This window comes from Neoarius graeffei, chromosome 25 (assembly GCF_027579695.1).
Source record: "Neoarius graeffei isolate fNeoGra1 chromosome 25, fNeoGra1.pri, whole genome shotgun sequence".
Taxonomy (NCBI): domain Eukaryota; kingdom Metazoa; phylum Chordata; class Actinopteri; order Siluriformes; family Ariidae; genus Neoarius; species Neoarius graeffei.
Genome location: NC_083593.1, coordinates 17,230,829 through 17,254,852, shown reverse-complemented (window position 1 = coordinate 17,254,852; position 24,024 = coordinate 17,230,829). Strand labels below are relative to the sequence as shown.

Sequence of the window (24,024 nt, the reverse complement as noted above, 5' to 3'; positions counted from 1 at the left end):
AGATGAGTTGAGATATTTCGTCCAAAGCCTTTTTCGTATGCACTATCAAATATTTTATATTTCAAGTATTCATTTGTTAGAAAAAGAAGAATTCTCAATTGAATTTTGTTCGAAGTGGAAAACATTTTCATAAAGCAAACGCCGTAAGATTTAATATGATCCAGACAGCTTCAAAAATTAATAACTTCAACGCCAACGGAGCTCACAGTGAAGCCAAATTTTGCAAGCACCTCCCTCTAATCCTCCCCCTTCAAAAGAGCACAGTCTTGGGTCGGTAGGACTGCGCCTTGGCCTGGTATTCATGAACAAAGCCCCCACGAGAGCGCTGCTCCGCGCCTGAAGATTTTATATGATCCAGCCGGAAACATCGATATACAACCCCGATTCCAAAAAAGTTGGGACAAAGTACAAATTGTAAATAAAAACGGAATGCAATAATTTACAAATCTCAAAAACTGATATTGTATTCACAATAGAACATAGACAACATATCAAATGTCCAAAGTGAGACATTTTGAAATTTCATGCCAAATATTGGCTCATTTGAAATTTCATGACAGCAACACATCTCAAAAAAGTTGGGACAGGGGCAATAAGAGGCTGGAAAAGTTAAAGGTACAAAAAAGGAACAGCTGGAGGACCAAATTGCAACTCATTAAGTCAATTGGCAATAGGTCATTAACATGACTGGGTATAAAAAGAGCATCTTGGAGTGGCAGCGGCTCTCAAAAGTAAAGATGGGAAGAGGATCAACAATCCCCCTAATTCTGCACCGACAAATAGTGGAGCAATATCAGAAAGGAGTTCGACAGTGTAAAATTGCAAAGAGTTTGAACATATCATCATCTACAGTGCATAATATCATCAAAAGATTCAGAGAATCTGGAAGAATCTCTGTGCGTAAGGGTCAAGACCGGAAAACCATACTGGGTGCCCGTGATCTTCGGGCCCTTAGACGGCACTGCATCACATACAGGCATGCTTCTGTATTGGAAATCACAAAATGGGCTCAGGAATATTTCCAGAGAACATTGTCTGTGAACACAATTCACTGTGCCATCCACCGTTGCCAGCTAAAACTCTATAGTTCAAAGAAGAAGCCATATCTAAACACGATCCAGAAGCGCAGACGTCTTCTCTGGGCCAAGGCTCATTTAAAATGGACTGTGGGAAAGTGGAAAACTGTTCTGTGGTCAGACGAATCAAAATTTGAAGTTCTTTATGGAAATCAGGGACGCCGTGTCATTCGGACTAAAGAGGAGAAGGACGACCCAAGTTGTTATCAGCGCTCAGTTCAGAAGCCTGCACCTCTGATGGTATGGGGTTGCATTAGTGCATGTGGCATGGGCAGCTTACACATCTGGAAAGACGCCATCAATGCTGAAAGGTATATCCAGGTTCTAGAGCAACATGTGCTCCCATCCAGACGACGTCTCTTTCAGGGAAGACCTTGCATTTTCCAGCATGATAATGCCAAACCACATACTGCATCAATTACAACATCATGGCTGCGTAGAAGAAGGGTCCGGGTACTGAACTGGCCAGCCTGCAGTCCAGATCTTTCACCCATAGAAAACATTTGGCGCATCATAAAACGGAAGATACGACAAAAAAGACCTAAGACAGTTGAGCAACTAGAATCCTACATTAGACAAGAATGGGTTAACATTCCTATCCCTAAACTTGAGCAACTTGTCTCCTCAGTCCCCAGACGTTTACAGACTGTTGTAAAGAGAAAAGGGGATGTCTCACAGTGGTAAACATGGCCTTGTCCCAACTTTTTTGAGATGTGTTGTTGTCATGAAATTTAAAATCACCTCATTTTTCTCTTTAAATGGTACATTTTCTCAGTTTAAACATTTGATATGTCATCTATGTTCTATTCTGAATAAAATATGGAATTTTGAAACTTCCACATCATTGCATTCTGTTTTTATTTACAATTTGTACTTTGTCCCAACTTTTTTGGAATCGAGGTTGTACAAGCGAGCAGCCTGCAATGACAAGGGAGTTAACTCATCCCAGGGTCAGCAAGTGGCACAGGCCGACGTGGTTCCCCCCCTTAGTATGCTCTTTAGTGTTGAAGTGCATGTACTATGGCACTCATTTGCTTTCCAAAAATTTGTTTTGCTTTGGTCAAATTCCATGAAGAATTCCTCCTTTTTTCGAACAAACAAATACCTGGAATATAAAATAACTGATAGTGCGTATGAAAAAGGCTTTGGACGAAATGGTCACTGGACGAAATGACCTGTATTCCTTACATGATAACAGAGTGGCTTCACCACACTGTAAAAAAAAATAGTTGAGAATACTTGAAATTTCAAGGCAACCGTCTGCATTAAGAATTTTATGTTTTGCCAACGATGTGCCCATGATAATCCAAACTATGATAAAACTGTTATCTTTATTAAGAATTCTTAATTAAGTCAATTTTCAATTCCTCATTCTGCCAACATAGATTTCTCTTTTTGCTGAACAGTGGCATTCACAGTAGTGCAAAAAGGCAATTGAGGTTATCACATTTTTTGGGGGGGGGCTTTTTTCACCTCTATTTGGATAGGACAGCGTAGAGACAGGAAATGAGTGGGAGAGAGGCTCAGGAAATGACCGCAGGTCGGAACCGAACCCGGGTCCCCAGATTTATGGTATGGCGCCTTATCCACCTGAGCCACGACGCCCCCGAGGTTATCACAATTTATCATTAAACTATACATGCCTTTTTTCATTGTTCTACACAATTACAAAACTTCAATATTGAAATAAAGTTTTTAAAACCCACATCGTGGTTATGGCGTCGTGGCTCAGGTGGATAAGGCGCCATACCATAAATCTGGGGACCCGGGTTCGATTCCGACCCGAGGTCATTTCCCGATCCCTCCCTGTCTCTACACTGTCCTATCCAAATAAAGGTGAAAAAAGCCCCCCCCCAAAAAGTCTGATAACCTCAATTGCCTTTTTGTACTACTGTGAATGCCACTGTTCAGCAAAAAGAGAAATCTATGTTGGCAGAATGAGGAATTGAAAATTGACTTAATTAAGAATTCTTAATAAAGATAACAGTTTTATCATAGTTTGGATTATCATGGGCACATCATTGGCAAAACATAAAATTCTTAATGCAGACTGTTGCCTTGAAATTTCAAGTATTCTCAACTATTCTTTTTTTACAGTGCACTCGTTCTTGTGTACCTTTGATAACGCAAGATCAACTCTTTGTATCACGAGATCACGATTCGCCGTTCTGGTAATTGTAATTGGTGATTGTAATTGGTGATTGTAGGGGGAAGTCATGGCCTAATGGTTAGAGAAACAGCTTTGGGACCAAAAGGTTACTGGTTTGATTCCCCAGACTAGCAGGATTGACTTAAGTGCCCTTGAGCAAGGTACCTAACCCCAACTGCTCTGGCAAGAGTGGTGGCGTACCTTGTGTCTGATTAGCCAAAGAAAAACTGATGATGTGATCATCAGTTTGGGCATTGAACCTGACCAACTGAATGTGTATGCACAGTGTGCCATTGTTACACTCATTCTTACGACACGATGACATAGTGGCTACTGCCTCGCTTCGCCTTGATGAGGCAGTAGCCACAAAAATGGATTAAGGTGTGGCCTTAGCAAAAAGTTTATAGTCACTGAGAAAATCCGTCTTGTAAAAAAATGACTTCTGGCCCAGAATGCTTGTTTGTATTTGCATGTGCCTCCTGTCAGTCATGTTATAGACACTCTAAAGGCCAGTTTATAGTTTGGCCTTATAGAATCTATGCCTTAGGTAAGGTGTAGGCACCGCAGACCGCAACAACTGTGACTGGTCCAAAATTGGTTCTCTACAGAGCCAGGCTTGGTGACTTTGAGCTAAATCATAAACGTACCGAGTATGCATGCCTGGAATATTTTAACATTTTTGTTAGCTAAATTAAAGAGCCTGCAGTATTTCTGTGCTTGGTTTAAGATTCATAGCCAATTGTTAATTAGCTAGTTAGGGTCTTATGGCCAAGCGGTTAGAGTTTCTGTGGCAGTGCTTGAGGAAATGTTTGAGGTACGCATAAATCAACAAAATAAAATAAAGTCGTTGTTCCGTGTTGCAGTAATTTCAGTAAAAGTAAGTGTTGTTCAATATTTATTAGCTCCAGTTCCAACATTATCACTCAGTTTCAGTGGCCATTTCCAATGCCAACTAAGGTTTTGGAGGTGTAATTGCAGAGCAACACAGACACAACACTGCACAAGTATAAGTGTTCACAATAGCGTAGTCCACTTGTGTAGGCTATAGTGTAGTCTCTGCATAAAGCCTACGTCCAACTATAAATCAGCCTTAAGGGCCAGCTAAGGTCCTGAGTGCGACTGTGTCAAGTCTGTGGTCCAAGCCATATTTATAGCTCAACCAATAAGATCCAAAGCATAATTATTTAAGTGCTGGGGACATGAACAAAACCAGGTCAGGAAGAAAAAAAGGTTTCAATATCCCACAGAAGAGCCCACACATCTGTTCTAACCAGCACCTTTCTAAAACTCTATAGTAATAACTGAATAATGGATGGTTTGCAAGTTTTATTTTGAAACTTTGTTATAAAAAGATTCAATTTTCAGTATAAAATCTAATGTAAATCCATCCATCCATTATCCATAACCGCTTATCCTGTGCAAGGTCGTGGGCAAGCTGGAGCCTATCCCAGCTGACTATTGCTGGGTTTCAGTCACATGACTTTTCTTAGTGGTTTTACTGGAAGTGAAATAGCTGGTGGTCTAAACGGCTGCCGTAGTGCAAACAACTAGCGATAACTTATCAGAGTAATCTAGAAGCCACTGCTCTCTTTAGATCTATTCAGAAGATTGCTATGTGCAATGGAATCGACCCCTACAGTCTGGGAAAGAAGGATTTGTCATACAATCTCGAAAACTACCCTTCAGTCGAGTTCCCCGACATCTCGAACTATCTGGTGTTGCAGACATCCTTCTACACCGCAAAACAGATTAAAGCTTGAAAGAGTATGGAGGCTTACAACTTTTTTGTATGTGGCTGGGTAAAGGACCTCGGTATCAAGTCGCTGCCGAATGAATCCTGTATTGTTTTTGCCCGTATAAGTATGTTTTTTTAAGCTTTTCGTTCGCATCTTTACAACGAAGTGCTGCAAGTTGAAGTGTAAACAAACAACAGTTTGCTTGATTCTCACTTGTGTTGGCTCTTATCTCTCAGGTAAATCATTCACAAAGATCATCAGAAACCCCTTTAAAGACCTGGATCTTAGTTAAACAAGACGGAGAAGTGATCACGGCGCATTGTAACTGTATGGCTGGGTAAGAATTTTGTCACGACCTTCATGCATATGGACTTTGTGAGGAGTAAACAAAGAAACAGCTGGGGACTTTAGCGCTTTGTGACTAAAAAAAGTACCTTAAAATAACAACACATAGCAAGAAAAATACTTGGAAAACACTAAGGACAGAGCTGAGAGGGAGATACAAACCTTTCACCAAGCGATCACTGCAAACTCGAGCACGCTTCAACTTGGCTCCCTTCGATTTCAGTGAGCCACCTTTCTCGATGTCTTTTTGTGAAATCCTGTGTTTGTTCACCCACGGGGAAGAAACTTTTATCAGTTTCACGGTTTGATTGACTCGAACAACCTAAAACAACACAAGCGTAAGGCATTTTTCATGCGAGTAATGCACCTTCTTTGTACAAATGCTTTGTCAGCTGAGCTTTGGTAGACCACCAGCTAAAGTTTTGAATAACTAATGAGGCATCACATGAAACCTAGGGTACACCCTGGACGAGTAGCCAGAGCATTGCAGGGTTGACACATAGAGACAAACAACCATTCAGACTTAGTCAATTTAGAGTCACCAATTAGCCTAACCTGCATGTCTTTGGGGCGGCACGGTGGCAGGGGCGTAGCTAGGATTTTTCAAAGGGGGGGTCACACACTGACTGGCAGCCTGAGTACATATCCATAGGTTTGTAAATGAAAAAATACAGTGAATACATTTGAGAAAATAATGCGGTCTTTGCATCATTCTTTCATCTCATGTTGCGAGCTGTTGAGATGTCAGACAATGATTAGGCCAAATCAGCTTTATCCGGCAGTGTATGGATAGCGGCTCGACATCTTACCCTAGTCAACCAATGCAGCTTGACCATGCTTTCTAGTGCGATCGTGTTGCACTTGTGCAGAACTAGGTTTTTGTGCCCAAACCACAGGAAGTCCATACAAGGTTATAGATACCCTAATGAGGCTGAGGTGACAAGCTAGTTTAAAAAAAATGTTAGAAAAATTACAGTGGGTGCTTTTCTAATATTCTTATGTGGCTATTGAAAAACGTATGGTCTGACAAGGGGGGGGCACAGGCACTGTGGTGTAGTGGTTAGCACTGTCACCTCACAGCAACAAGGTCCTGGGTTTGAGCCCAGCAGCCAGCGAAGAGTGTAGCATTTGCATGTTCTCCCCGTGTCTGCGTGGGTTTCCCCCACAGTCCAAAGACATGCAGGTTAGGCTAATTGGTGGCTCTAAATTGACCACTGTAAACAATTGCTGTAAAACTTACAGTATAGCACCATATTATTTTACAGTAAGATACTGTGTGACGCTTATACAGTAAATAACTGTAGGTGGCTATGTTTATACAGTACAGTGTACTGCTACCGTAACGCGCGAAGGTTTCTGGGAATTTTTTGGCGCTAAGCACGAAGCGAGCGGATGGATGCTGATGCAACCCACTCACCCACTGCCATGAATCTGATAAGGGAGCAGGAAGCAAGCTCTTTTGCAAGTTGCCTCTAAATATAATAAGCTTTACTGGATGTTGAACTCATACTGATTTGTTTTTATGACTGGTATTTTTCAACGTGTGCATAAGTCGGCAACATCTGTATCAATTCTACAAGCATACGGACACAATCTAACGTTGGTTTTTAGGCCTAAACATTAGCCTCAGGGCGGCATGGTGGTGTGGTGGTTAGCGCTGTCGCCTCACAGCAAGAAGGTCCGGGTTCGAGCCCTGTGGCCGGCGAGGGCCTTTCTGTGCGGAGTTTGCATGTTGTCCGCATGGGTTTCCTCCGGGTGCTCCGGTTTCCCCCACAGTCCAAAGACATGCAGGTTAGGCTAACTGGTGACTCTAAATTGACCGTGAGTGTGAATGGTTGTCTGTGTCTACACTGTTAAAAATTTACTGTAAAATTTACAGTAACATCTTGCAGTAGTGTAAAAATTACAGTAACATACTGTTCCAAATTTTACAGTAAAATACTGGCTACTCTGCTGCCAGTAATTTACTGTAAATCTCATCTCATTATCTGTAGCCACTTTATCCTGTTCTACAGGGTCGCAGGCAAGCTGGAGCCTATCCCAGCTGACTACGGGCGAAAGGCGGGGTACACCCTGGACAAGTCGCCAGGTCATCACAGGGCTGACATATAGACACAGACAACCATTCACACTCACATTCACGCCTACGGTCAATTTAGAGTCACCAGTTAACCTAACCTGCATGTCTTTGGACTGTGGGGGAAACCGGAGCACCCGGAGGAAACCCACACGGACAAAATGCAAACTCCGCACAGAAAGGCCCTCGCCGGCCCCGGGGCTCGAACCCGGACCTTCTTGCTGTGAGGCGCCAGCGCTAACCACTACACCACCGTGCCGCCCATTTACTGTAAATTTTACAGTAAATTTTTAACAGTGTAGGTGTGAATGTGAATGGTTGTTTGTCTGCGATAACCTGGCGACTTGTCCAGGGTGTACCCCGCCTCTCGCCCATAGTCAGCTGGGATAGGCTCCAGCTTGCCTGTGACCCTGTAGAACAGGATAAGCGGCTACAGATAATGGATGGATGGATGGATGCTTTGGACTGTGGGGGAAACCCATGCAGACACGGAGAGAACATGCAAACTCCATACAGAAAGGCCCCTGTCCTGTCGGCCGCTGGGCTCGAACACGGGACCTTCTTGCTGTGAGGCGACAATGCTAACCACTACGCCGCTCACTTTTCTGATTATGTAGTTTATTACTCCTTCAAAATAGTTATAGAGAAGGGCTTAACAAAAAAAAAAAAACGAGTTTCCAGACTTCATTGTTTTCCAAAGACTTTGGTGAACTTCTGTGAGATATCATGCGCAGCTGTAATCTAAAAGTGAGTATGTTATATAAGCATGTTGCAATTTACATTTATTGTATTGCACATTGATTCTGTAAGGCACCTAAATGACACCGCATACACCGGTTTCTTAACGGGAGTTATTTTGCGCGTCACAACATCCCCGCGCCGAGGCGCGTTTGCGCGCGCAGGGCTGACGGTGACTCGTGAGCGCGCATTGTGAGCCTTGCCCTGCGCACAGTTCACAGCGCTCACTAACGGACTGAGTCAAGCATGTGAAGAGGATTTAGTTGTGCTGCACGGTTGATTTTCTTCGTGGGTAATTTCTTTAGTTACACTCCCTCATCTAGAGGTAAGGCATAGCTTTCTTATCCCAATTTCAGTCAATCCCTGATCAGCTAAGTTAAATCCCACATTGCTCTTGAGCTCCAGCACTACAGACAACATAGAAAGTTAGAACAGGAGAATGCTTAATTGTAGTATTATACAGCTATGGGGGGAAAAAGAAAAGGTCATTAAAAGTGCTCTTTTATTTTTTTTCCTTCCCCTATATATGTGCATGTTTAAGCTGCAGAATTTGACAGATCAGGTGTACTGTAATATATATATATATATATATATATATATATATATATATATATATATATATATATACACACATATGTTGAAATCTTTTGTCTTTACCTTTCCGATTGATTTTTACAAATTTCTATGACTTTTTCATTCAGAATGTGCTTTTAGCTGCAAGATTAATTTGAGTGGAACCATTGTAAATTCAGACCTTGCCTCACTGCTGAGCACTTTGTCGTCTTGATCAAACTCTTTTCATCTATTTTACAATTAACTGTTGGCAGCACTTCAGATCTTCACCCTTCTGTTTTACAAAGTCAACAAGTTCATTTTGGAGACAGCCAGTTTTATATGCCTTTGTGAATTAGTCTGTATATTGTTTATAGCAAGTCATTTCTTATTTACAGGGGCACTGGATGATGGCATGGCTATAAACAGGTTTTCTGGGAGAAATATGCGAGCCCATCTCTCCAGCTTTTCCCTCTTGGCGCTCTGCTTCTTTACCTGTTGTGCACAGCTTCAGGATCCTGATTTGCATGTTTTTCAGTTCACCAGGTCTGTTTATAATGCTGCTATTTATGAGAACTCTCCGGCTCGGTCCTACTTAAGGAGTGAGGTCAAAATGGGGATAATTCTATCAAAGTCCATCTCATGGGACATTGAATACTTCATTGTGTCTGGAGATGATAAGGGGCTGTTTGAAGCCGAGAAGTATGTTCTGGGAGACTTCTGTTTTCTACGCATCCATACTAAGGGTGAAAGCGCTGACATTTTGAACCGTGAGATAAAGGATAACTACACATTAAGTGTAAGAGCTACATCCATTGGTGGTTTGAATGCATCTACAAAAGTCAGTGTACAAGTCATGGACATGAATGACCTTCGACCTTTATTCTCACCTACCAGTTATACCATCACTATACCTGAAAGCACCCCACTGGGTGCCAGCATTGCCCAGGTTACTGCCACGGATGCTGACGTAGGCTCCAATGGCGAATTCTATTATTTCTTCTGGAAATTATTGGAGCACTTTGCTGTCCATCCCACCAGTGGCATTATATATCTTACCGCCAAACCCAATGCTGATGAGAACACAAAATTTGAGCTTGAGGTTTTGGCAGTTGATCATGGAATGAAAATATATGAGAATGACGGTGTGAGCAGCACAGCAAAAGTAATGATCAACGTCATACGTGTTAATGAATTTTCACCAACACTAAATGTGGTTGCACTTGAGCCATCTTTAAAAGACAAAGAGCCAGTATATGCTGTGGTCACAGTGGAGGATCTGGATGAAGGTCCAAATGGGGAAATTGAGTGGGTTGGTATCATCGAAGGTGACCCACTGGAGCACTTTGTTCTCAAGAAAGCACCACGTGGCAAAGATTACTTGCTGAAAATGTCTGAACCGATAGACTGGAATACATTTCCATCTGCCTATAATCTCACTTTCCAAGCCAAAGACAGAGGCATACCTCCAAGGTTTTCCAACACTCAGTTTCTTCAACTCTTGGTGAAAAGGCCAGAGCCTGTGCTTTATAAATTTGAGGAAGATATTTACAAAGCTACAGTTAATGAGATGGCTCCTCCTGGAACTATTATACAGACTGTTGCAATCTCTCCTAAGCCACAGTGTGCCAACTATTGCTTAAGTCTCACCTCAGATTCTACATATTTCAGTATTAATACCTTTGCTGGCGTCATTTCAACATTAAGGCCATTTACCATGCAAGGACAACAGCTTTTTGAACTAGAGGTAATAGAGGCTGTGAGTGGTCTGAGCATCAAAGTACAGATTACTGTAGAGGATGCTAACGATAACGTTCCAATATTCACCCAAGCATTCTACAAAGTGTCTGTCAATGAGAATACTGCAGTTGATACTGTTATACTTGTCATATCAGCAGTAGACGATGACCAAGGGGATAATGGACGCATAACGTACAGTATACCAAGCCTTCAGCCTCTGCCCTTCAAAATTAACCAAAATACAGGTGAACTTATGAGCTCAGAAGAACTTGATTTTGAATCGTCTTTGGAAACATATGTTTTCCGTGTCCGGGCTTCTGACTGGGGATTGCCTTATCGAAGAGAGAGTGAGGTAAACGTTACAGTACAAATCACGAACATCAATGACAATCCACCCCTCTTTGAACGTGTGTCATGTAAAGGAATAATTACTCAAGAGTTCACTGTAGGCCAGACAATAATCACTTTTTCTGCCATTGACATCGATGAGCTTGGTTTGGTAAAATATAACATATTGTCTGGAAATGAACCGGGCTTCTTCAGCTTGAATCCAGACTCTGGGATGCTGTCACTGAGGAAGTCTCTTGTTGGCGCTAATGTCATAAACGAAGTGTTCACTTTGAAAATATCAGCCACAGATGGCAAGTTATTCTCTGAGCCCACCTTTATCAACATATCAGTTGTGAAAGGGAAAGTTTCATCAAGGAATTTTTATTGTAATGACACAAAAGTTGGACAACAAATAGCTGAACGGCTTCTCAAAAAAGCCAGCGCAGTAGACAAGTCAAAGTTTGAAGAAGGTTACAGTGACCTATATTCTGTCAACCGTCACACACCTCAGTTTGTATCATTTCCCTCTGATATAGTAATTCGTGAAGATTTGCCTGTTGGATCAACTGTTGTTAAAGTGAACACCGTTGACAAAGATACAGGCTTCAATGCTCGCATTCTCCATGTTATATCAGACGGAAATACTGACGGCTGTTTCAATATCGATATGGAAACTGGGGTGATTTATATCTATCAGCCACTGGATCGTGAAAGGTCAGACCGGTATGTCCTTAATATAAGTATATATGACATGGGTCTGCTTCAAAGGTCTAGCTGGAGGATGATAACTATAAACATTGATGATGCAAATGATAACAGCCCACGGTTCTCCTTGGAGAGCTACACTGCAGTGGTCCCAGAGAACACAGCCATTGGCACAGAAGTGATCCAGATTGTAGCCTCAGATATTGACCTGGATCATAACGGTGAAATCTTTTACACATTATTGACCAGTACACCTCTTTTCATCATTAACAGTGCCACTGGGTGGGTCTATGTTTCTGGCCAGTTGGACAGTGAGTCACTGTCAGATATTACCCTGAAAATCGAAGCCAAAGACAAGGCAGAGAGAGGGAATCAAAGATCCTCCGTAACAACTCTAAAGGTCTACCTGGAGGATTTGAATGACTGCCCACCCATGTTTATTCCCAAGAGTTATAACTGCCGTGTACTGGAAGACATTCCTGTAGGCACCGTCATCACATGGTTGCAAACCCAAGATCCTGACCCTGGACTTGGGAGAGCAAATTATTTCCTGACCAATGACTTCAACGGGACATTCAAGATTAATATGGAGAGTGGAGCAGTCAAGGTGGCCAAGGGACTGGACTTTGAAAAGCAGCAGTTCTACAATCTCTCTGTGATTGCAGAAGATTGTGATTTCTCCGCTCAACTCCGTTCTTTCTCTTATGTTGAAGTGGAGGTGATTGATGTTAATGAAAACTTCAATGAGCCCAGCTTCTCTGAATTTGCAGTGAAAGCCACCGTTAAGGAGAACTCACGCCTTGGAACAAGTGTGGTTCAAGTCACTGCTCAGGACAACGACAAGGGCAGGGATGGCCTACTAAAATACTCAATCAAATCTGGAAGTGGCCTTGGCTGGTTCTTCATTGACGAAGAGACTGGTATGTGTGTAAAGTAATCACTTTAATATCTATGCACCCTTTTTGTGGTAAAGACATTCATTCATCTTTTACTTGCAGAGCATACGCATTACATATCATTTGCACCATTAAGGACATTAGTCATATTTTAGATTAACGCTAATGCTTCTGTTATATGGAAGCATGTCATTAATTATTCATGCTCTTCTGGACATTACTTAATAGCAGGTCTTTAACATAGAATAAAACCCTAGTACAGCAGTGCATTACTAGGCAGTCTATTCACCATTTCTCCTGTTTTAAGGTATCTTCTGCTTGGTATGGGTTCGGTGGAACGAAAAAAAAAGATGATTATACAATTATTACATTTTGCCATGTTATTATAATAAAATGGTCTTTCTTTGTACTACCAAAAGTCTGCCAATTACATATTATTATAGAGTTGCTGCTCTATCAGACGAAATGGCCTCTGCTAGCAATCAAAGCAAACTAATGACGTAGAAAACAAGAATTAACCTTCATGCTTTCTGAAGAAGTGTTCTTAAAAGCCATTCTGTGATTGCAGGGTTTGAGTTTATAACTTTTAGTAGGAATGGCCACTGTAGAAGGCTGATTCAGCAGAATTCAGTTGGGGGGGGGATAGTCAGGAACAAATAAATATTCGCAATTACTGATGTGGCATGTTGAGCAGCAGTCTGATCATTAATTACAACTAATTACTATTGATTAAATGGCTGGAGTGCTGTGGGGTAACACAGCTATGGTCCTCCATTCACATGTCAACGATTGAGGTTGAATATGTTAATCTCGGAGTGTTTAAAGATATAAGGAGTGTGGCTAGCCTTGTCAGCGCTGCAGATGAGGATGGATTTTCTACTGAGAATCACCCTCAACGTTTATTTCTTGTTCGTAGTCAGCATTTCCTGTTCATTGATGACATTGGCTTTAGTGTTTCTCATCCACTTACAGTTAGGTCCATAAATATTTGGACAGAGACATTTCTAATTTTGGTTCTGTACATTACCACAATGAATTTTGAACAAAACAATTCAGATGCAGTTGTTCAGACTTTCAGCTTTAATTCAGTGGGTTGAACAAAATGATTGCATAACAATGTGAGGAACTAAAGCATTTTTTAAACACAATCCCTTCATTTCAGGGGTCAAAAGTAATTGGACAAATTAAATAATTGTAAATAAAATGTTCATTTCTAATACTTGATTGAAAACCCTTTGTTGGCAATGACTGCCTGAAGTCTTGAACTCATAGACATCACCAGACGCTGTGTTTCCTTCTTTTTAATGCTCTGCCAGGCCTTTACTGCAGTGGTTTTCAGTTGCTGTTTGTTTGTGGGCCTTTCTGTCTGAAGTTTAGTCTTTAACAAGTGAAATGCATGCTCAATTGGGTTGAGATCAGGTGACTGACTTGGCCATTCAAGAATATTCCACTTCTTTGCTTTTATAAACTCCTGAGTTGCTTTGGCTTTATGTTTTGGGTCATTGTCCATCTGTATTATGAAACGCCGACCAATCAGTTTGGCTGGATTTGAGCACACAGTATGTCTCTGAATACCTCAGAATTCATCCGGCTGCTTCTGTCCTGTGTCACATCATCAATAAACACTAGTGACCCAGTGCCACTGGCAGTCATGCATGCCCAAGCCATCACACTGCCTCCGCCGTGTTTTACAGATGATGTGGTATGCTTTGGATCATGAGCTGTACCATGCCTTCGCCATACTTTTTTCTTTCCATCATTCTGTTAGAGGTTGATCTTGGTTTCATCTGTCCAAAGAATGTTCTTCCAGAACTGTGCTGGCTTTTGTAGATGTTTTTTAGCAAAGTCCAATCTAGCCTTTTTATTCTTGAGGCTTATGAGTGGCTTGCACCGTGCCGTGAACCCTCTGTATTTACTTTCATGCAGTCTTCTCTTTATGGTAGATTTGGATATTGATACGCCTACCTCCTGGAGCGTGTTCACTTGGTTGGCTGTTGTGAAGGGGTTTCTCTTCACCATGGAAATTATTCTGCGATCATCCACTACTGTTGTCTTCTGTGGGCGTCCAGGTCTTTTTGCACTGATGAGTTCACCAGTGTTTTTTTTTCTTTCTCAGGATGTACCAAACTGTAGATTTTGCCATTCCTAATATTGTAGCAATTTCTCGGATGGTTTTTTTTTCTGTTTTCGCAGCTTAAGGATGGCTTGTTTCACCTGCATGGAGAGCTCCTTTGACCGCATGTTTTCTTTACAGCAAAATCTTCCAAATGCAAGCACCACACCTCAAATCAACTCCAGGCCTTTTATCTGCTTAATTGAGAATGACATAACGAAGGAATTTCCCACACCTGCCCATGAAATAGCCTTTGAGTCAATTGTCCAATTACTTTTGGTCCCTTTAAAAACAGGGTGGCACATGTTAAGGAGCTGAAACTCCTAAACCCTTCATCCAATTTTAACTTGGATACCCTCAAATGAAAGCTGAAAGTCTGGACTTTATGTCCATTATATAACTATAACTTAAATATGTTTCAGTAAACAGGTAAAAAAACAAAATTTGTGTCAGTGTCCAAATATATATGGACCTAACTGTATTAGCATCTAATTCGGCATGCTAGGATTTTGTGTCAGACAAATGTTGGGAGCTTTTTAAGAGCGAAATCTGTATCTTCTTCCTGAGAATCAAATATACCTCACTTTAATTTTCTTTAATTCCTGATCTGATTGATTATAGCAAAGCATGTCTTAAAGGAAAGTAGTAAAATTAACTTCCTCTGTTTAAATGTCACAGTGAACAAAAAAGATGGATGGGATTTATAAAAGACTTATCCTCTATCCACTTCTCTGCCTTTAGTAGCTATTGGTATTCTCACCAGAACTTGGAGAAATAAGTCAAAGCACATTTTCATTTAGATTGCTCTCACGGAGTAGACTCAGCTCTAATTTACCTCTGATCTCTGGCCTTTTTTATTCCTGGTTACATTCCCGATATCAAACTCATTTATACAGGACAAAACATAATCGCAGCATGTCTTCATGGACAGAATGATCTTATTACCTGATTGCTGTTTTTTTTATTTTTGGGAGAGGTGTTTCATGTTTCCCTGAAGCCGTGGAAGTGGAGAATTGTCACCATGAGCTGAAGTCTCTTTCCATGAACTTAAGACACTTAGGCTCAATTATAATTAGAGGAAGATCACATTTATGTTGCACAAAAACAAACAAACCAAAAAAAAGAAAAGAAAAAAGATCAGACTTCGAACAAAAAGGGCGTTAAAGGGATGTGTTAGAACTGAACAGGTCTTTAATATTCACAGGAAGTGGTTGTGGTGAGAAGGGTTCTTAGAAGTGAAAAGCCATTTGGGATGGGAATTGAGTACAACAGCATTGACTGCACTTGTGAATTTTCAAGTCAGGTAAAAGATTTTTGGTGACTTACCTCTCATTATATAAATTAAACATTATTTTGAAGCCAAGAAGCATTTACTTATCACATGCACACTCAAGCACAGACTTAAAGGAGAACTGAAGTCATTTTTAAACTTGCTTTATTTCTTAAATAACATGTTATTCAATTACGTTTCCAGTTTTAGTAACCTTATATCGTGACTCGTATTGGCAACTAATTGCAATTAAATATTACAACCCCGATTCCAAAAAAGTTGGAACAAAGTACAAATTGTAAATAAAAACGGAATGCAATGATGTGGAAGTTTCAAAATTCCATATTTTATTCAGAATAGAATATAGATGACATATCAAATGTTTAAACTGAGAAAATGTATCATTTAAAGAAAAAAATTAGGTGATTTTAAATTTCATGACAACACCACATCTCAAAAAAGTTGGGACAAGGCCATGTTTACCACTGTGAGACATCCCCTTTTCTCTTTACAACAGTCTGTAAACGTCTGGGGACTGAGGAGACAAGTTGCTCAAGTTTAGGGATAGGAATGTTAACCATTCTTGTCTAATGTAGGATTCTAGTTGCTCAACTGTCTTAGGTCTTTTTTGTCGTATCTTCTGTTTTATGATGCGCCAAATGTTTTCTATGGGTGAAAGATCTGGACTGCAGGCTGGCCAGTTCAGTACCCGGACCCTTCTTCTACGCAGCCATGATGCTGTAATTGATGCAGTATGTGGTTTGGCATTGTCATGTTGGAAAATGCAAGGTCTTCCCTGAAAGAGACGTCGTCTGGATGGGAGCATATGTTGCTCTAGAACCTGGATATTTCGCATGAAATTTCAAAATGTCTCACTTTCGACATTTGATATGTTGTCTATGTTCTATTGTGAATACAATATCAGTTTTTGAGATTTGTAAATTATTGCATTCTGTTTTTATTTACAATTTGTACTTTGTCCCAATTTTTTTGGAATCAGGGTTGTATACTTATTGGCCTATTCGGTTTTTAGCCATGTTGAATTTAGTTCGTTTGGTCCACGGCAGGCGTTGCTTATCCACGCGATCTTCACGAGACTTGTGCGAGACTTGAAAATGTGAAGTGTCAGCCAGGTGTCAGTGCCTCCATTTTGAAAACTGTTTTCCAAATGAAATGTTGCACAAAAATGAGTTTAAATGATGATTACTGCCTACTTTTGTCATACTTTCCTGATTGCTATCAAAACAAACAAAACTTCCGGCTTGATTACATCAGCATTCGAAAGAGGGCGCGTGCGTCTTTTGACAACGTTGGCAGATGTTGGTCACTTTGATTTCTGCTGTATGTTTTACTTCTGTCCTACGATGTCTCGCACAGGTCTCAATGAATCTCATTTACGGCCATTGCTTTGACATATGGACTGATATATTACAGAGCATATTTCAAACACTCATAACTTACTATAGCAGTGACCGAATAGCTATCAAAAATGCATTCCTATATTTAATAAAATGAGATAAATAGCATTTTGATAATAAAAAATTTGCCTTCAGTTCCCCTTTAAGCACAGTGAAATTCCTCCTCTGCATTTAACCCATCTGGTTCAATCCCAGGTTATTGTCTGTACAGAGTTTGTGTGCATGTTCTCACCATGTTTGTGTGGGCTTCCTTTGGCATCTCTGGTTTCCTCCATCCTCTGACAAACATGTTTGTAGGTGGATTGCTCTATGTGTGACCGTGTGCATGGTTTTCTGTGATGGACTGGTGTCCCATCCACGGTGTGTTCTCACCTCTTGCCCAGTGTTCCCAGGATAGATTCTGGATCCACTGTAACCCTGACCAGAATAAGGCAGTTACTGAAGATGAATGAATGAATTCATTTTGCTTGCCCAAGTTAATTTTATAATTAGACTTCTAAATATTACCTACTGCTTAAGAAGAGTCTGTCAGGGTGAAGTGAATTATTGGATAACAGCCATCACATTGCAAGGACAGCCAACATTTCTTGATCAAGTCTTGATTCAGTTGTAGTTTTTTCACTGCGTTTTGATCACCTAATCCTTTTTGTTGCCATTAACTGAAATAAATAACAGTTGGTGGTTGGTAGTTTGTTCAAGTCATCCATTTGATTGCTAGCAATGTCATAAACAATAAGGATTTAGATTACTTGTTATAATCTAAAAAGCAATAAGCAAGTAATATTAAGTAAAAATCAATTTAGATGTCTCTGCGTAATGACACTGCACCCCCATTTTAAATGGATTTTAAATGAAATTATCTGTGAAATTACAGGAACATACAAAGATGATGTAAAAGTCAGTGTCCTAAATTCTAGATATTAATTGGTTGACTCCAAAATACTGTAATACGGTAATTTTGTCTGATAAATTTCACATCTCGGAAACATGAAAGGATAATACAAAAGATGGTCCTTTAAATTTGCTTTACTTTTAACCACTAGGTATGTCAGATAAATGATAGATACATGCCCAAAAGGCGGCACGGTGGTGTAGTGGTTAGCACTGTCGCCTCACAGCAAGAAGGTCCGGGTTCGAGCCCCGTGGCCGGCGAGGGCCTTTCTGTGTGGAGTTTGCATGTTGTCCGCGTGGGTTTCCTCCAGGTGCTCCGGTTTCCCCCACAGTCCAAAGACATGCAGGTTAGGTTAACTGGTGACTCTAAATTGACTGTAGGTGTGAGTGTGAATGGTTGTCTATGTGTCAGCCCTGTGATGACCTGGCGACTTGTCCAGGGTGTACCCTGCCTTTCACCCGTAGTCAGCTGGGATAGGCTCCAGCTTGCCTGCGACCCTGTAGAACAGGATAAAGCGGCTAGAGATAACGAGAATGAACATGTCCAAAAATGTCAGAGAAAATACACTAAACATAAAGATAGTCTAATTATATGATGTTTTGTTATGGAGGTGCAGTCTAATAGAAGACACACTGATTGCCTAGTTTGAATACATGTAAATAATATAGTTTTTAGGTGTTAGGAAAGGCTGTTGCATAACCTATAACGTGGAATTTATTTTTGAAAAAAAAAAGAAATAAAAATAGGAAAAAATAGGAAAATATTTGGGGCGGCATGGTGGTGTAGTGGTTAGCACTGTCACCTCACAGCAAGAAGGTCCTGGGTTCGAGCCCAGCGGCTGGCGAGGGCCTTTCTGTGCGGAGTTTGCATGTTCTCCCCGTGTCCGTGTGGGTTTCCTCCAGGTGCTCTGGTTTCCCCCACAGTCCAAAGACATGCAGGTTAGGTTAATTGGTGGCTCTAAATGGACCGTAGCTGTGAGTATGAATGGTTGTGTCTATGTGTTAGCCCTGCGATAACCTGGCGACTTGTCCAGGGTGTACCCTGCCGCTCCCCCATAGTCAGCTGGGATAGGCTCCAGCTTGCCTGCGACCCTGTAGAACAGGATAAAAACGGCTACAGATAATGGATGGAGGAAAAGATTTGAGTGAAATCAGAGCATTAAACACATCCCTGCAATCTCCAACAAGGTTGGAAAACATTTGGAAAGGGATTTTAGAACATTTCAGGCTCATTTATAATCTTTCAGTTTTGTGCATGTGGATTTAACTCAATTCATGCTGCAGGTTTTTTTTTTTTAAGAGATCAAAACACTAATTTTGTTTCCTTCAACCCTTTTTGTGTTAATCTGTATGTTGGTTTATCCCTTTGAAAGATCCATATATGGTCCAGTTTTAACCGTCTGAATGTTGCCACTAAAACTAAGACAAATGGCATGCAAGTCATACCTTTAAAAATTAGTTGAAATACATTTTGTAATGTTATGGAGTAGTATTTTAGGGATGAAAACCGGTAACCCCATCTGATTGGTCGATGAAATGTGACACTGTTATCACAAATCTGATAGTGTGAGGTAAGGGTGAAATGGAATGGCACTATCTGTTTCTCGCAGTGCATCTTAATCCAAGTATACATATCTGTATCCAAATCTGTATCTATATTCAGATTTGAACCCTTAATGGGTGTGGTCTAAAGCAGAAGGAATTTTCTTCTTTCTACCCCAGAAGACTGGGGGGAATCCAACACTAGAAATGTTAGCACTGTCAGCATCACACACACACCCCTTTATTAAGTATACTTAAGTAAAGTTAAAGTATTTCCTTAAGTATACTTGTGTACCAAGTATGCTGATGTCAATGTACTTACAGTATACTTGTAAGTAAACTAATCTAATACTTCTTGGGACTAATTGGCCCACTTTTAGTTTATAAAAAAAAAAAAGAAAAAAGTATACTTTAAGTTTACAAGAAGTAAACTTTGTGTATACAACTAGTATTTATTTTGTACTGCAAATAAACTTAATAGTTTACTAGTTCTATACTTGTAGTCCACTCTTTAGTTTACAAAAGCATACTTCATAGTATACTAGAAATATACTATTGGTTTACTCATTACACACTTCTAGTCCACTTTTTAGTTTATAAAAAGTATACTTTATAGCATATTGGAAATATACTATTAGTTACTGGTTATATACATCTAGTCCACTTTTTAGTTTTGAAGTATACTGCACTTACCCTTCTAGGTATACTATTAGTTTTCTAGCCCTAACCCTTACCTCATGCACACTACCAGTAGACAACTTAAGTGTTTTGTACCTTAAGTTACAATGAAGTTATAAAAGGTAAGAATTCACAAAAATAAACTCAGGATTAAGAACACATTCATTTTCTTTAAAAATCAATTTAAAGCAACATTGTATTAAATACCCAAGTATAAAAACATGGCAATGACAACTGAAATTGACATCCAAGCTCTAAAGAAAAATAAAAGTATCCCACTCAGGAGAAATTAAAAAAAAAAACTTATATGGAACCATAGACATACCTAAGAGTCAACAATGCTGAAGCACAACAGGGCAAGTATACTTAAACAAAGTATTACAATATTTTGTGCCTTATTACACTTTTGTTAAGTATATCTTGATCAAAAGTTTAAGCTTAATATACTTAGACTTTTCTATATACTTCAGTACAAGCCAAGTATACTTACATATAACTAAGTATATCTCTGATAAGTAAATAAGTAAACTGAAAGCATACTCTTATTTTTAGTTTAAAAGAAGTATACTAGAAGCACACTTGAATAAACAACTATTTTTGTAAGGGAGTATGTTGGGGGTGGTGGAGGTGTGGTGAGATTAGGATCCAGAAGCAGAACACAGACAGTAATCCAATAAATAATGTGATTTAATCCAGGGAAAGGGCGTGGCAAAGGACTGGAGACCAGGGGTTTGAGCTGTGATACATGAAAGGTGGGGTGAACACATCACATGGTGAGTGGTAATGCCAGTCTAATGGAACATGGGTTGATTACCTTCTTGAGAAAGGGTTCAAGGAACCTGGGTGCTAACTTGCAGGAGATGGTTCTAAGTGGCAGGTGGCGCGTGGAGAGCATGACTCGTTGTCCTACTCGGTAAGTGGGTGCCTTGGAGCAGCGTTTGTCGGCCTGCCTCTTGGATACGAGGGTGGAGCATATGAGTCTTCTCCGGGCCAATGCCCACGTCCTCCTGCAGTGATGTATAAAGAGCTGGGCTGAGGGTACAGTGACCTCCTCTTGGCTGTGGAACAGTGGTGGTTAGTAACCTTGGGAGCACTTGAATGGAGAGAGACCTGTGGCAGAGGAAGGAAGAGTGTTATGAGCATATTTGATCCAAGGTAGGTACTTACTCCAAGAACTGGCATCCCTGGACGCCATGCACCCGAGTGCTACCTCCAAAGTTTGGTTCGCCTGTTCTGCCTGGCTGTTGGTCTGTGGGTGGAAGCCTGAGGAGAGACTACAGGTGGCCCCAATGAGTTTGCAGAAGGCCCTCCAGAATTGCGCAGTGAACTGAAGACCCCGGTCAGAAACGATGCCAGTGGGCAGTCCATGTAGATGGAAAATGTGCTGGATGAGTAGTTCAGTGGTTTCTTTGGCTGAGGGGAGCTTGGGCAGAGGGATGAAGTGAATGGTCTTGGAGAAACAGTCAATAACAGTGAGGATGCATGTGTTGCCAACTGAGTTGGGGAGTCCTGTGACGAAGTCCAGGGCGATGTGAGACCAAGGTCGATGTGGAGTCGGGAGTGGTCTTAGCAAGCTGACAGGGGGTCGATTGGCTGTCTTATTCCAGGAGTATGTGTCACAGGCTGCCACAAACTCCTGGACGTCTTCCTTGATGGATGGCCACCAGAAGCGCTGCTGGACAAGTGCCAGGGTTCGGGCAGCTCCCAGATGACAGGCCAGCTTGGAGCCATGACCCCACTGCAGCACCTGGGTTCACACAGGACAGGGAACAAACAGATGATTACGTGGAATGTCGGAGTTACTTTCTCCAGGGTCCTGCTCCAGGACCTTCTGCACTAGTGTCTCAACCTCAAGTATGGCAGCCCCCACCAGGCAGCGTGGAGAGAGGATGGTTTTGGGTGTTTTGGACTCCTCCTGGTGGGAAGAGAACATCCTGGACAGGGCATCAGGTTTGCCATTCTTGGAGCCTGGGCAGTAGGAGAGCGTGAATTTGAAGCGGGAGAAGGAGAGAGAGACCAATGGGCTTGATGGGAATTAAGGCATTTGGTGGACTTGAGATACTCCAGGTTTTTATGGTTGGTCCAGACTAGGAAGGGGAGATCAGACCCCTCGAGCCAGTGCCTCTACTCCAAGGGTAGTTTCACAGCCAGTAGCTCTGTCACGGATGTAGTTGCATTCAGCTGGGGACAGCTGGTGGGAGAAGGAGCACGAGTGGACCTTGTTGTCACTGGTCCTCTGGGAGAGAATGGCTCTGACCCCTGACTCGGAAATGTCGACCTCGACGATAAACTGCTTGGTTGGATTGGGTATGGTAAGAATGGGTGCTGTGGTAAACCTACACTTGAGCATGGAAAAGGCTTTCTCTGCTTCCTCCCCCCACTTGAACTGGGTCTTGGTCGAGGTCAAGGCTGAGGGGGGTCCGGCCACCATGCTGAAGGCACAGATGAAGCACCTGTAGAAGTTGGCAAACCCAAGGAAGCACTGGAGCTCTTGTCTCGAAGATGGGGTGGGCCAGTCAGCAACTGCCTCCAGCTTGAGGGGGTCCATCTGAATCTTTGCCGGGGAGATGAACCCCAGGAACGAGACAGAGCTTTGGTGGAACTCTCTTTACTCAGCCTTGATGAACAGCTTGTTTTCTAGCAGGCATTGGCAGACCTGCTGGACATGACCTCAGTGTTCCTCCAGGGAGCGAGAGAAAGTCAGGATGTCAAGGTACATGAAGACAAAAGGTGTTAAGGAAGTCTCTCAAGATGTCGTTAACTAGTGCCTGGAAGACCGCGGGCGCATTGGTCAGGTTGAAAGGGACCATGAGATACTCGTAGTGGCCTGTGATGGTATTAAAGGCCATCTTCCACTCGTCCCCTTCCCTGATCCTAACAAGATGGTAGGCATTGCATAAGCCCAGTTTAGTAAACACTTTGGCTACCTGGAGTAGTTCGAAGGCCGTGGTCATGAGCGGTAGTGGATAACGATTCTTGATAGTGATAGCGTTGAGACCCTGATAGTCAATGCAGGGGTGGAGTGACTTGTCCTTTTCGATGAAGAACCCTGCCCCTGCTGGGGAGGAGGAAGGGCAGATGATCTCAGCTGTCAGCGAATCGGTGATGCATTTTTCCATGGCTTATCTTTCGGCGGGAGAAAGAGGAGTGGAGGCAACCCTTGGTTGGTGCTGTCCCGGGCAGGAGGTCGATACCACAGTCGTAGGGTCTGTGAGGGAGGGAAACTGCTCGGGTCTTACTGAAAACTACCTTAAGGTCCAGATATTCCAGGGTCACGTGAGAGAGGTTGGGAAACTCGCTGGCTGAGGGCTGTGGTGGATTGGCGGGAGGCAGAGCAGAGTTCAGGCAGGAGGCCAGGCAGGAAGGACTCCAGCCTAGGATGGTGTTGTTAGTCCAATTTAAGTAAGGGTTGGGCTGCATCAGCCAAGGTAGTCCTAGAATGACGGGAACGTGAGGGTCGTTCATGACGTGAAATTGAATAGTTTGAGTGATTACCTGAAATCCTTAAGGTGAGCGGGGCGGTAAGGTGAGTGATGGTGGTCAAGCCAGTGCCATTGAGTGTCAGGACAACGAGTGCCTGAAGATGGTGATGCCGGTTGTTGTGGGTGATAACAGGGAGCAATGGTCAGTCAGCAGGGGACTGGTTCCAAGCATTGCCCACCAGGGCCCCTCGATTCACTGGTGGGCTCGTCTTTTTAGCGGGCAGGCTCGGTAGATGAGTCCTTGCTGACCGCAGTAGAAGTAGGCCCCCATGCTCTGCTGGCGCAG

The 24,024-nt window shown here is 41.9% G+C and overlaps 1 protein-coding gene across 1 annotated transcript in view; it reads left to right on the top strand.

Annotated features, from left to right (window-relative positions):
* The window catches only part of LOC132873821 (protocadherin Fat 3), a gene marked incomplete at its 3' end in the record, with an annotated part of 161,173 nt that overhangs the window by 2,211 nt on the left and 134,938 nt on the right, over nucleotides 1–24,024 (top strand). Inside the window, exon 2 of the mRNA XM_060909620.1 lies at nucleotides 9,182–12,368. Coding sequence (XP_060765603.1) covers nucleotides 9,182–12,368 — 3,187 coding nt within the window. The remainder of the gene's footprint in view (nucleotides 1–9,181; nucleotides 12,369–24,024) is intronic.